Here is a 13,124-nt window from a genome sequence, read left to right as displayed (position 1 = left end):
GGAAATCTGGACTGAGAGCAAGGTGCCTGGCTGCCTGCAGTGGGAAGCAGTAGGGAGCTGGCAGACGTCAGCCTGCTGCTCGCTCCCGCTGCATGGTGTCAGGAGCCCCCCAGGGGGATCTGGAGCATCCTCGGAGCGACACAGCCCCCCACTTGGACATTTCCCTGATGTTAGCAGAGGTCCGTGTCATATCACAGCACATCACTGCTCAAACCACCACCACGGGACACAGCCGGAGCCCTTCGGAGCAGACCGGTGATCTGGTTGCAGAAAAGCCTCCCCGAATCAGGCTGCGGGCTCACGGCGGGTCTTTGCAGCAGCCCTGCAGTCACGGCCGCTCCCTGCAGAAGGCTGCAGGCAYGCGGCACGCGGCAGCAGGGTCTGCAGCCCCGGAAGCTCCCGGGATGGTTGTTCTTCCCATCTGCTGCTCTGTCATTAGCGAGCAGCACCAAATTTACTGCTGTCAGCACTGCAGAGCCAATACAGCTGCAGCACAGCAATACACCGGCTTCAGCAGCTCCCCTGCAGCCTCCAGGGCTGCCAGACCGAGCCGGGAACCAAGCAGGAGCCAGACCCAAACCCACCGCCTCGGGCTCGGTGGACACCAGCGTGTCAGTACCGCTGGAACYAGGGTGTGCGAAGGTCCAAGCTCTGCTCCCAGCTGGGTGTAAACCAAGGGCTGCTCCACGGACAGCGAGGGATTTGCACCGACTTCGCACAGCCATAACCGAGCCCTTTTCTCCCGGCTTCGGGCACCACCTGTTCCTCACCCATTTGCCTTTGCTGCCTCTTCGAGGCGTTTATAGAGAGCCAAGTGCGCCAGTTCTCAGCCCACTTTAAATGGGCTTTTATTTATTCACAAAACAACCCCCCAAATGTATAAGAAAAGTGGAAAAATTGGAATATGCACAAGCTATTATTAACAAAAGAATTGTACAAATACAGGACCAAGCGTGGATGAGCGAGCAGCCGGGACCCGCTCCGTGTCATTAAGCGACTCCCTCCGCTCCCTCACACCCATTAAACAAAAATAAAAAGATCGTTTCACCARTTTCCCTGCAGAAGGCACAAACGCTTCACTGCAAACGTCGAGGATCGTGCTGCAACGGGGGCAGGCCAGGTTCTTCCACGTGATCTGAGAACGGAAACGGGGCTTTACTGACAAAGACGCCAAGGAGCAACCGGGCGCCAGCGCCACCGTGCCGGGCGCAAGGAAAGAGCCCGGCGCGAACGCTGCGGGGCTCCGTGCCCTGCCACAGCTCCAGATCCTCCACCGTGGGGGCCACAGCTCCTCCGGCCTCAGCCGGGATCACTGCAGGGCCCGGCGGAGGCGCCCACTGGATTTGGTTGCCCAGTCCCGCTCCCTCTGCTCCCATCGCTCAGCTCACGCAGTTCGGCTCCCGTGGCACGTCGGTATTTTGGAAACGTGAGGCCTGATCCCACGTCCGCCGGAGCCTGCGGCAACCGGGAGAACACCCCGAAGCCCCCACCTGCCCCTACGGCTTCACGCAGAAGCGCCGGGGAACAGAAATCGCAGGCGAGATCCCTGCAAGCTGAGCTGGGCTTGCAGAAGAGACAGGAGACGAAACGAAACGGGCACGAGGAGCAACCGCCGGGCAGGCGAGAAACGGGACGGCAGCGCGCTGTAACACCCAAACCCTGCACTTCTGCCGCGTGGAAGTTTGGGGCTACTTTGTATTATTCCTCAGCCAAAGTGGGAAGAAAATACCTCTTATTTTGATTACTGGGGGGTTTGCAAAGCAAACTGAAAAATGCCAGCAACTCACTTCAGAGCCGCTGGAATATTCTGGGTTTTATTTCAGCCCTGCTTTGCATTTTCCAAGTAAAATCTCCAAGCAATTTCACAGCACAAAATCCATTTTTCGCTCCTCATCTTTTAAATGAAATGGGTGAAAGCGACCAAATTTCACACCAAAAACTGTTTTTTTTTCCAAAGCCAGCTTGGTGGTAAAGTTTCAGCCAATATTTTATGAGCAGTCCTGGGGAAAGCCAGGCCTTCGCCCAGCCCTTCCCATCTGCCACGCTCCGAACAGCCACGCTGTCACCAGTGGGGAAACCGAGGCAGCGAGCGAGGTGCCCCAGGTCTCCCAGCTGATCGGCAGCCCAAGAGCCTGGGCCTGTTCCTGCTGCCGTGGGTGGCTCCTACTGGGGTGCGAATGGAGCTAGTGCAGCCTGGTTCCCACCAGTGCCTGCAGTGCAGATTCTCTGATGTCTCATACAGCACTGAGCTCACTGGGTTTTCCCTCAGTAGCGGCGTCCCCCTCCCCCAGCTGCCTATTTTAAAGACATTAATGGGAATGCATCAGCTTGGAGACCTCTACCCTTCTGTCCAATTTGGGTGAAGTCAGCCGACAGATTCATGAGACAGAGAGACASGCTCACACGCGCAGACAGCGTGCTTGCCTAAGCCTCATTCCCTGGGAAACCGGGCTGGAAACACACCTAATGTCTCGTTTGAATGTGCTTGGCATTGGCTCCCGCCCATTTGATTTATATTCTCACTTTTCTCCAGCTAGATTAAAAAGCCCTTTTGAGTCCACTGACTTCTCACCAGCAGGTGCTCCTGCACTCTGTGTCACYTCTCCATCTTCCTCCAGAGACACTGCAGCACCTGGGGCTCAGTTCCTCTCCGCTAGGTCCTACCACCAGCTCTCAAGGCAAGTCCCCACTCTGCTTCTGGGTGCCCTTCCACACTTTCCAACCCTCCACCGCCTGGCCCCTACCTTGCCTGTCCCAGGACTCAGTCTCCCAGGCTTGCCAGCGCCCAACTTGAGCAGTGGGGGAGAAAACCTAGGTACATGGGCGCTCCCAGAGGGGAGGATAGGAGGACCTCTGAGATGGGTGCTGCCCTTTTGGGAGCCAGAGGAGCCCTGCCCATGGACATGCAGCTCATCCTGGAGCCCGGCTGCAGATCAGTGCCCCCATGCGCTGGGCAGGGCCCCACTGTACCTGCATGAGGTCCCTGTGGGCAGGYTGGGGCAGTCATAGGAGGCTGCAGAGAACGCCGGCATCTTCTGAGTGGTCACAGTTGTGGACGTCCCAGCGGATGTGGGAGCAGCGCAGCAGCGAGGCCTCGTTGCCTTTGCACTTGAGGTTGTCGAGGAAGATGTAGCCAACACCCTGGCCATAGCGCGCCTCCCCCCAGGCCGCCACAGCATGGCCACAGCCCAGCTGCCGACACACCACCTTGGCATCCCTCAGGTCCCAGGCGTCATCGCACACCGTCCCCCACTGGGACAGGTAGAACATCTCCACGCGCCCCTCGCACCGGTGGCTGCCATTCACCAGGCGCAAGAACCCTGCAGAGGGGAAACGGTGCTGGGCAGTGAGACAGCACTGGGGCAGCCTTGGCCAGGGTCCTCCATGACCCCAGTGCTGGATCCACCTCTGCTCTCCAGGATGGCTTGCACCCACAAGATCTCAGCCTTGCTGCCCTGGGACAGGGAAGAGCAGTGCTGCTGCTCCTTCAGTCCTTCATTAATACTAACAGCCAGCTGGATTAATTTCCTGCTGCCGGTGGAGAAAGGAGCTCCATCCAGGCAGGCCACAGCAGGGACAAGGAAAGCAGGTCTCCCTTGCCTCTTCTAGGCAGCACCTCCAAAGCAGGGCAGATGACTGCTGCTCCTCACAGCTCTGGCACCACCTCCTCACAGACAAGRAAGCAGAGTGCACAGGAGATGCCCACAGATTATGCCAAAGCTAGGACTGACCTCAAAAGCATTATGGTGGTGAAAAACACGGCACAGCAGTTGGAGCTGGGAAGTGGATGTTCAGATTCAAGGCCCAGACAACTTCTGTTGCTGGCTCAGCCCCACTGGTAAACCATGCCATCTCCCCACCACTGAGCTATCTGCCTGGTCAGCCTCTCGGGGACACTGAGACAACTGGRAGACTGTAGCAGCAAGTAGTTGACAGTGCTTTGAGATCCACAGCTTAACAGTGCTAGGAGAGCCATGAGCACAGTTTTTCTCCCTCACACAACTGGGCTGCTTCAGATTAGTGTTTCAGTCACTATCAAAGTCGCTGGCCTCCACCCAAACCACTTCCATTTCCACTCTCTGCCAATGCATAGCTCCAGACCTCTCCCAGGGGTAGTCTGGCACTCCTGTTCACACAAGATACCTACCGTCCTTGGGATGAGTTGGGACTAACGTGGCGGTTGTAAAAGTAGCTTCTTGGAAGTCATCTCCTGAGTCATCAGCACCTGGCACAGTAGGGAAGGGGTGAGAAAACCAACTAAGGAGACATCTACAGTCTTCAGCATCAGGTTAGAGCCCCAGCACAAGCAATGTGGGGCGAGCAGAGGACAGGCACAGGCCAGCTGGAGGCAGGAAGTCACAGTCAGTGTGTTTATAGCCTCAGCAGGGAGAAGCACCCTGCTTTGGCACAAGTGTCACCCATGCTTCAGCCATCACCTCCAAAACATCTAAGCAGTGTTGTGCTCTGCTCGTAAGGAGGAACCCTAGACCAGCCTTTGGGGTCAATGAGGCTCTCCCCTTGGGGTTCACATCTCACCATGCTATTTTAGAGGAATCGGTGAGCAGGCGTCTGTTTCCCATGGTCAGCCTTTGTGGGGCTGGAATCCATTCTAGAGCTGTTATCTTGGGGGATCTCAAAGCTACTGAGATGGACTTTAATGGAGCCTCCCATGGAGGACCCTGACATGGCCCCAGGCAATGTGATCCACCACCGCCTCCCCAAGGAAGCTGCTTGGCCAGCCGGCCTCGCTGCAGGCCGTACTGCTCCACAAGGGCAACGTTAGCAAGAGCAAACCACCTCGGTCACAGCAGGCTCCTCAGGGAACACGGGTGCCCCCGGAGAGCTGCRCTGGCTCCGGATTTGGGGGGYGGGGGGGGGATGCTYGTGCCCACCCGCMCCTCACCTCGGCAGATCACRCCGGCGTCCTCGTGGTGGCCGCAGTTGTGCTGTCCCCAGCCGAGGTGGAAGCAGTCGGCCAGGCGGGCCTCGGTGCCGGCGCAGCCCACGTTGTCCAGCAGCACGGGCCCGCTGCCGTAGCCGAAGTAGCCGAGGCCGGTGGCGTGGAGGGCCGCGCCGCAGCCCAGCTGCCTGCACACCACCCGGGCGTCGGGGAAGTCCCAGTCGTCGTCGCAGACGGTGCCCCAGGCGCCGCGGTGCCGCACCTCCACCCGCCCGCGGCAGCTCCCGTTCCCGTTCGCCAGCCGCACGCCGCCACCTGCGGGTGGGTCCCGGCACGGCACAGCAACGCCGCGCCGCCGGGGCCGGGCACGGCCGGGCACCGGGCATCGCCGGGCACGGCCGGGCACCGGGCACCGCCGGGCACCGCCGGGCACTGCCGGGCACCGCCGTGCACCGGGCATCGCCGGGCACTGGGCACCAGGCATCGGGCACTACCGGGCATTGGGCACCACCGTGCACTGCCGGGCATCGGGCTCTGCTGAGCACCGGGCACTGCCGGGCACCAGGCACCAGGCATCGGGCACTACCGGGCATCAGGCACTGCCGGGCACCACCGGGCATCAGGCACCAAGCACCGCCGGGCACCGAGCACCGCCAGGCACTGAGCAYCAGGCACCGAGCACCAACGGGCACCAGGCACGGAGCCTCGCCAGGCACCGCAGCCTCAAAGCCGTCCGACATCCACCCTGCTGTCACCCAGGGGCTTGGGGTGACCCCTGGGAGATCTCTTGGGTACAGGGGATGGATACTCCCGGGGAGCCTCTGGAGTAACTCCTGGAGCAGGCATGGAGCGAGCCCTGGGGATGTGGGGTAACTCCCTGGGGGCATGGGGGCATCTCTCCCCGGGAGATCTCTTGGGGGGGGGTGATACCCTGGGAACGTGGGAGATGCCCTGGCAGCATGGGGTAACCCGTGGAGGCACGGAGTGACCCCTGAGGATGCGGAGTAACCCTCAGAGGGTGCAGGGTGACTCTGGGAGATCCCCTGGGGAGGAGTGGTGGTGCCTGGGAGCATAAGGTAACCCATGGGGAGGCATGGGGTCAGCCCTGGGGATGCGAGGTAACTCCCTGGGGGCATGGGGTGACCCCTGGGAGTGTGGGGTAAACCTCCTGGGGAGTAGGGTGMCCCTGAGAGTATGGGGTGAGCCATGGGGGTGTGGAGATCCCCTGGGGACATGGGGTGAACACTAAGAGCACGGGGTAACCCTCAGGGGATGTGGGTCACCTCTGGGAGCATGGGAGAGCCTCTGGGTGCTGGAGGATGACCTCTTGGAGGCATGGGGTAAGCTCTGGGGGTGTGGGGCATGCTCCCACTGCAGCCTAGGGCTCAGCAGCAGCCCTTACAGCTGCCCTCGTTTCGGGACACGCTGAGGACGGAGGAAACAGTGTGCTCCGGCGCCCGCCCACCCCTTGGGAACAGCACCATGTGGCCTCTGCTGCCGTGCCAGCCCCTAAATGATGCAGGGTGCCACGGCGTGGGGGGAGGTGGGCAGGGCGCATCCCGAGCAGCACCGAGTCTGCACCCCGGGCTGTAAGGGGTCTAGTAAAGAGAGCTGCTGAGGTTCTGGGCCGAGTGCAGAGGGGCTGTGCCAGCATGGCCCGGGAGGGGGTCCGTGCCAGGCCCCAYGCAGACTGGCAGCAGCTGCACACTTACTGTCCTGCTCTATGGTAAGGAGAGCYGTTGTGGTCACCTCGGTCGCCTGGGAGGGCTGGTCTCCACCGTCCGTGGCTGCTGAGCCAAGCACAGGGACACACGCACGCATTGGGGTGCAGTACCCACAGCTATCGCACGCCCTGCACCCACYCGATGTGGGATGCCTCACCCTCAACAGCACTGGGGGCATCTAGGCACYGTGGTGGCTCCAGAGAAAACTCCCATGGGGAGGAGGAGGCCATCTTTTGCCAGGCATTTCCCTGGGACCTTGCCATGGGAAAATACCAGTGAAGAGCACCCCAAAGCCTTGTGTCTGGACCCCAGGAGTGGCCATGCCACASTTATCAGAGGTATCCAGGACCTGGCTCAGAGCCCCCTGGGCAGGAAGCCCCRTCTGTGTGGACAACGAAATGCCCCAGGCTGGCTCTCCTGGCTACGACCCTAGAACAAGGCTGGTGGCTGCAGAACTCCTGCTCGGCCCGGGCCAGTGCCAGCCTACCTGTGGCTGTGGCAGTGAGCATCTCTTCGTACTCCAGGGCCATCGAGGTGGTGAAGGATGTGACGGTGGACATGTCCAGCCCTGCAGTGACACAGAGAGGCAGAGGTTACATGTACAGGGAGAAGCTGAAGAGCAGTGAACTCTCTACCTCTGACTCCAGGATGCAGATCAGGGTGGTTGAGGTAATCCAGGGTAAGGAGCCAGCAGGTTAGACCTCRTTCATCCCGGTATCTCCAGTGCCACCAGTGCAGTTTTGCCTTAGTGCTGAGCTGGTRAGAGAAGGGCTGGAGATGGTATTTCTCAGGCTCAAACCACGCTCGTAGCASGGTTCCCACCAGGGCCAAGGAGACCCTCGCTTTTTCAAAGCTTAATATGCAAAAGATTTATCACCCCCACCCAGACAGGGTCAACAACAGCAYGGCAGAGCAGCAGAAGACAGCAAGGCAGATGGCAAGCTCTCCAAAAAACCTACGCCTGGTTATTCCTGGGTCACATGGAGCAAGGGCAGTGCCAAGGGGCTGGAGGGCAGCTGCCCCATGAGCTCTCCGCCCGGGTGAGCTGCCAGGCCAGCGCTCCCCACTCCCGCCGCAGCCAGCACAAAGGATATTTGGGGAAGAAAGGAGCAGCCTGAGAAAATTGCCCATTTCTCCCCACATCAGCCGCTTTGTTAGCTAATAGTGGGAAAGCGAAAGTGACGGCACTTAGTGCTCCAGTCATTAGCCATGATAATGAGGGAATTCAAGGGGATTATTAACATTATAAATGGTAATCAGTGGATAATGACAGAAATACATAATTTAGAGAGGGGAAGAGAAAGGCAGGCTGGGCCTGGCGGAGCGCCCATCTGCTGACAGCCAATCACTCACTTCCGGACCAAGGGAGCTTGTTTTCCACCAAACAGAGCAGGGAAATCGCAGGCAGGCAGAGTCATTTCCCTTGCAAATTGCTGCTCAGACACGTCCCAGCCTCTCCTGCTCTCAGCGCTGTGTTTTATCCTTCTCCTGCATGCCAGCTTGACAGCAGATAAGGAAAAAGGATGCTTCAGCAGCCAAGAGCGTAGTCAAGGACCTACGTTCCGTTCCCTGCACAACCTTGGGCACATCAGTGTCTCTCTGTGGCTTGATTTCTGCTTGGAGGCCGAGAGGTCCCCACTTCCTCCCACCCCAGCAGTAGGGTAGTCCTAACGGCAATGCTCTGCTCCATTACCTGTACAAATGACTCCAGCATCCTCGTGGTGGCCGCAGTTGTGGATCCCCCAGCCAAGGCTGTAGCAGGCAGAGAGGAAGGGCTCGCTGCCGTCACAGTTGACGTTGTCTAGGAGGATGTGCCCCGTGCCGTAGCCAAAATAGGCATTGCTCTTGTAATCCAGGGCTTGGCCACAGCCCACCTGCTTGCACACCACGCTGGCGTCACTCAGGCCCCAGTCGTCATCACATACGGTGCCCCAGTTCCCACGGTAGAAGATCTCCACCCGGCCCTGGCAGGTGTCGGTCCCGCTCACCAGGCGGATGCTGCCATCACCTAGAGCACAACAGCAGGCAGTGAGAAGTGTTTCGCTCTCACCCTGAGGGCAGATTCCATGGCGTAATGATCCAAGGGAGTTTGGATCTGGCTGTGCCTGTGATGGCAAAGAAGCTGGCCTAGAGCTTGGAGGCTGGCTGGAAGAGGCACGGTTTTCAGGCAGCATTATTGATGGGAACCGTGATAACCCTCTGTGACAGGATTTGACCATGGCAGGCACAAAATGGAGTCCCCAGAGGTCCTCCCCTCTTAGCCAGAGGGCTTGGGCTGGTTCATGGAGGTTTGGAGGGGAAGCAGATATCGGGCTGGTGGATGGGAGAGTGACAGACACGTTCTACCAGCCTCTCCCCGAAGGACCTCAGGCAGGCAGAGCCCTGTGTGAAGGGGAGCGATGGCAGAGCAGCTTACTTTCCCCATGCTGCACTGAGGCTGTGACGGTCCTGCTGGTTGGTCCTTCGCTTGCTTGCGTGGGTGAGAGCTCTGAAAAGGGAACCGAAGAGATGGCATCAGTTTCTGCCTGTAGAAATCCTTTCGGGGGTGAGCTGGAAGCGGTGCCCCTGCTGTAACCGCAGGCATCCACACACTTCTGCTCCGCTGCTCCTCCCGCACCGGCGCAAGCAGCGCTGCGCACGCACCGGCACGCGCGCTGCCCAGCGCACGAACCCCGCCAGCCTGACGAAAGCAGAAGGGCTTGCACCAAATGAAACCACCCCCAAGGGTAAAGAAAGAGGGACCTGCAGTTGCATAGCAAAGGCAAGGCCCTTGGGGCCAGGCTCTCCACTGCAGGCTGGCGAGAAGCTGCACCTCCACGTGCCCAGAGGCCTGGCACAGCCACTGGGGCCAAATGATAACGCCAGGGCAGCGGGGAGTCAAGGCTCTCCCCCGTCAAGGCACTGGATTCAAAGCCACGGCATTAAGATAGAAAAGAACAGTAATCTTTTAATTTTCCTGATGGTTTCATGTGTATTTCTTTTGATAACAATGTTGTTTTAAGCAACTGTAATTCCCATCCTATGTCAGCCCGTTTTACTGCCTGTGCTGGTAAAACTTTCTGCGGGCTGGGGTGGTAAACTGGGTAGGAGAACGGAGCCAAAGCATACAAGAACTGGCCACAGGCACACAAAATGGCTGAGGGAAATACCGCTGGGAACGCTGTGCGAACCGCTCTGCTCGCAGAAACGCTGACAGCGCGTGAGCCGCGCCTGACTTCGTGCTTTTCTCTGTAACCACGACAGCTAGCAAGCTCGCTCTTTGAAAGCAAAGCCGACGTAACGGCAGCGATCCAGGAGCCAGGACACCACAAACCGCCACAGAACGTCCCAGACCTCAGGCGAGCGCGGTGGGAACTCGCAGTGCCGAGCAATGGCTGGCCGGCCGTGCCTTTGGCCTGCCTCGGACAAATCACACAGCCTTTCCGCCTCGCTCGGCCTGCTGTAATTTGGGAACAAAGATAATCCCCTTCCTGCCCGTGGGGAGCTTTCCTGGGAGCCCAGGATGGCTCAAGGCCTCTCCACCAACTGAATTTTGCCGCCCTGTGAGGGCCGAAGCCGCCGCGCTTCTCCCACAGGACCGTAGCTGATGCCGAGACGCTCTGTGCCGTGCTGGCTGTCGGCTCAGCTTGGGAATGCTGCAGGAGGGCTGCGGTGCGGCGGAGAGGTGCGCGCTGGGCTCCGGGGGGGGTGGCACTGTCAGCTGGACGCACTGCCCCACCTCAGCCGTGTTCGGGCCTGCRCCTCCTGGGAACCGCTGTGCAGCGGGCGCCCCTGCGCCCACGCTGCGCAGGGCGAGGCAGCGCCGCCCCTCGAAGATCAGCCTTGCCCAACGCTTAGKTGAAAGTCCTGCGTCTCCCCTGAGAGCCCCCTCAAACCATACCCTCTTAATGACTGCATACTTCACAGCGTGGGTCTCCCTTTACCAAAAAACGCCTAAAAGCTCAAGCCGCTCCTCYCCTCCCAGACCCACCTTCCCCTGCTCCCTTCTTCAGTCCTTTCGTGTTTCCTCTCTAGCTGCATCTTCAGTCAGGTTCCTCCCTCGCCAGCCCAATCCATAACCTCCTTTCTCCAGTCACTGCTAAATCAATCCATCAGTTAATCCAGCAGCCTCCCTTTCCAACCCTCCCCCTTCTGCAGGAAATATAAATTAATTGAGCATCTGCAGCTGTGGCCGAGCTCTGGGTCTGCACATCCTCACATTTGCCAGTGTTTGATGCTAAAACACAGCAGACAATTTTTTATGCGCTGTATGATGCACAAGCTATATTGCAGTGGTAAAGAGCAAACGTGTATGGTATATAGGGGTTGACACGGAGGTGTTCCACTTTCACAAGTCAAGTTCAAACACTTCCCACTTCTTTTCTCACCTTTAGGAACATTTCCTACTGAAAAGCTCAGCAATTCAAATAAGGGCAGTCAAGAGGTGAAAAAGCACTTGGGCAGTGGCTGACTCAGAGCCAGCAGCGTGGGTGGGTACGTGCTCTATCCCCATGGATCACTCTGGAGAGGTTGAGAAGTCCCTGACCTGGCCGTGATGAGGAATACAAAACAGGCTAGTCACCTAGGGAGCACTGAAGTGATGAGCTGGGAGATGACTTGGATTAAAAATGGGGTAGGGAGGAGTCAGAAGACATTTGGCTGACCCAGCTTCAGAGGAAAAAGCTCTGAGATTTGACTGCTGGGCTCCCCCAGAGGGTGTATAAACGCTCAGGTTTGTCACACTGTTAGCACCCCCATCCCCTCCTTGCCCCCGTGGAACCAAGCCTTGTTACCATTGCATATGACAGCCACATCTTCATAGTGGTAGCAGTTGTGGATGCCCCAGCCATGGCTCCAGCACTCGCTCAGAGCTGCCTCCTGGCCCTTGCAATCCACATTGTCCAGGAAGATGGGTCCACTCCCTTGGCCAAAGGTCATGGTGGCTGGGAGGGCCATGGCATGGCCACAGCTCAGCTGGCGACACACCACGTTGGCATCCACGATATCCCAGTCATCATCACACACCGTCCCCCAGGAGCCATTGTAGAAGATCTCCACTCGCCCCTGGCACCGGCTCGGCCCGTTGGCAAGTCGTATTTCTGAAAGGAGGGTCACACAGAGATTGCTCAGCAAGCAATGCGGTAGCCTTGTGGCTAGGAGATGGCAAGCACAGAAGACCGTTCAGCAGATGTCACAGAGAGGGCCTGAAGCTTTTCTGAATCAAGTCATAGGTTTCTGCTAATTAAACTAAACAACTGACTCCATTAGCTATAGCACAAGTCAGCTGTTAACTTGCTGGTGAGGTACAGGTTTCTGTCGAAAACAGCGGATGCGAGTATTTGGTACATCTTTGCCTAAGTATTTGCACCAGACAAAATATCACCCCACCACCTTGACTACTAATGGCCTGGGAAACTACCCAACAGGAGAAGAGGAAAGCTATCATGTGACATCATGTGATGACACGTGACTTCGGTGACAAGTGATAAGATGCAATTAGCAAATTGTTATTAGTCTCAACAAACGTATCCAGAGTTGTTCCCAAGTGGGAACTGGTGGCATGGAAATGATTTCTCAGACTGCTGGCAAGAGGGAACATGCATGTAAGTGACCCTGACTTGCAGTGCCAAGGGAATTATTCACTTGGGTATGATGAATGACACCGTGACAGGCAGATAGCAGGAGGTGGCAAAATCTTCCTCTCATGATAATAAGCAGAATAGGGATATTAAAGAATCTTTATTTCCTTTCTGTGAAGAAGTTCAGCTTTTTGTTGCAGTTTTTTGTTCAAAACCAATATGCTTTCTTTTTGAAATTCCCTAACCCCCATTTTTAACAAAAATGCATATTTTTCAACTACAAAACTTTCCAGAGAAAAGCAGCTCTAAGAAGAGATTCTCACCTGGGAATGGCAACAGAGCAGGCTCAGAGATGTTGCCTGAAACAGAGGAAGAAAAGGATTAGATCTCTCCAGTGTCCTTGCAGCAGGCAGAGGAAGGAGGTAACTCCAAGAATGACGGCAGCAGTGATTCGGGAGGGCATTGCTGAAGGCCAGCAGAGCCAGCACGCCCCTACGGACCAGCCGTGTGTGCTCTCCAGAAATCAGCGGCTCTAACCCTAGGAGTATTTCCACTCTCCTAAGTAACCTGCTTTCTTTCTATTCAAGCTACAAGGCTCTCTAAGGGCAGGATTTGTCTTGCAGGCTCTTGGTAATGGTCAGGTGTTGCTGAGTAAGGGATGACCTTTCATGAAGAGCCCCTTCTTAGCACACTGCTACATTTTACAAATCACACTGAAGTCCAGATGACTGTCCAAGCTTCAGGGATAAATTATGTTGTTCTGTATTGGTCAGTGTTACACTAGCAGAACATCCCTTGTATCTGGGCATCCCAACAGTAAAGACCAGGGAAGGAGGATACTGCTGGGAACTGCTGGGCAGTTACAGGTGTAAAACCAAGGTGCATCCCTATGGCTGCTAGATCTGTCTTAACTCATGAAATTAGCCCTGTTGCAGAGCCAAC

General features: G+C 57.4%; 1 protein-coding gene across 4 annotated transcripts in view; it reads right to left on the bottom strand.

Annotated features, from left to right (window-relative positions):
• Positions 1-824: 824 nt before the first annotated feature.
• The window catches only part of SSC4D (scavenger receptor cysteine rich family member with 4 domains), a 33,511-nt gene continuing 21,211 nt past the window's right edge, over positions 825-13,124 (bottom strand). For 2 of the 4 annotated variants that reach the window (XM_085315384.1, XM_085315374.1), the window contains 10 exons: positions 12,506-12,541; positions 11,397-11,702; positions 9,041-9,112; positions 8,318-8,632; positions 7,112-7,192; positions 6,613-6,690; positions 4,904-5,215; positions 4,148-4,225; positions 2,971-3,320; positions 1,058-1,135 (listed from right to left, as the gene is read on the bottom strand). In XM_085315384.1, coding sequence (XP_085171510.1) covers positions 3,004-3,320; positions 4,148-4,225; positions 4,904-5,215; positions 6,613-6,690; positions 7,112-7,192; positions 8,318-8,632; positions 9,041-9,112; positions 11,397-11,702; positions 12,506-12,541 — 1,595 coding nt within the window. In that variant the 3' untranslated portion in view covers positions 1,058-1,135; positions 2,971-3,003. Of the gene's footprint in view, positions 1,136-2,970; positions 3,321-4,147; positions 4,226-4,903; positions 5,216-6,612; positions 6,691-7,111; positions 7,193-8,317; positions 8,633-9,040; positions 9,113-11,396; positions 11,703-12,505; positions 12,542-13,124 lie in introns of all 4 variants that reach the window. The other 2 variants (XM_085315394.1, XM_085315402.1) reach the window with 2 other exon arrangements.

Source organism: Rhea americana, unplaced genomic scaffold (assembly GCF_003343005.1).
Source record: "Rhea americana isolate MKP2758 unplaced genomic scaffold, rheAme1 scaffold_111, whole genome shotgun sequence".
In the NCBI taxonomy this organism is placed as follows: domain Eukaryota; kingdom Metazoa; phylum Chordata; class Aves; order Rheiformes; family Rheidae; genus Rhea; species Rhea americana.
The sequence above is the reverse complement of the archived record's forward strand: the minus strand, read 5'-3'. Positions and strand labels throughout refer to the sequence as shown.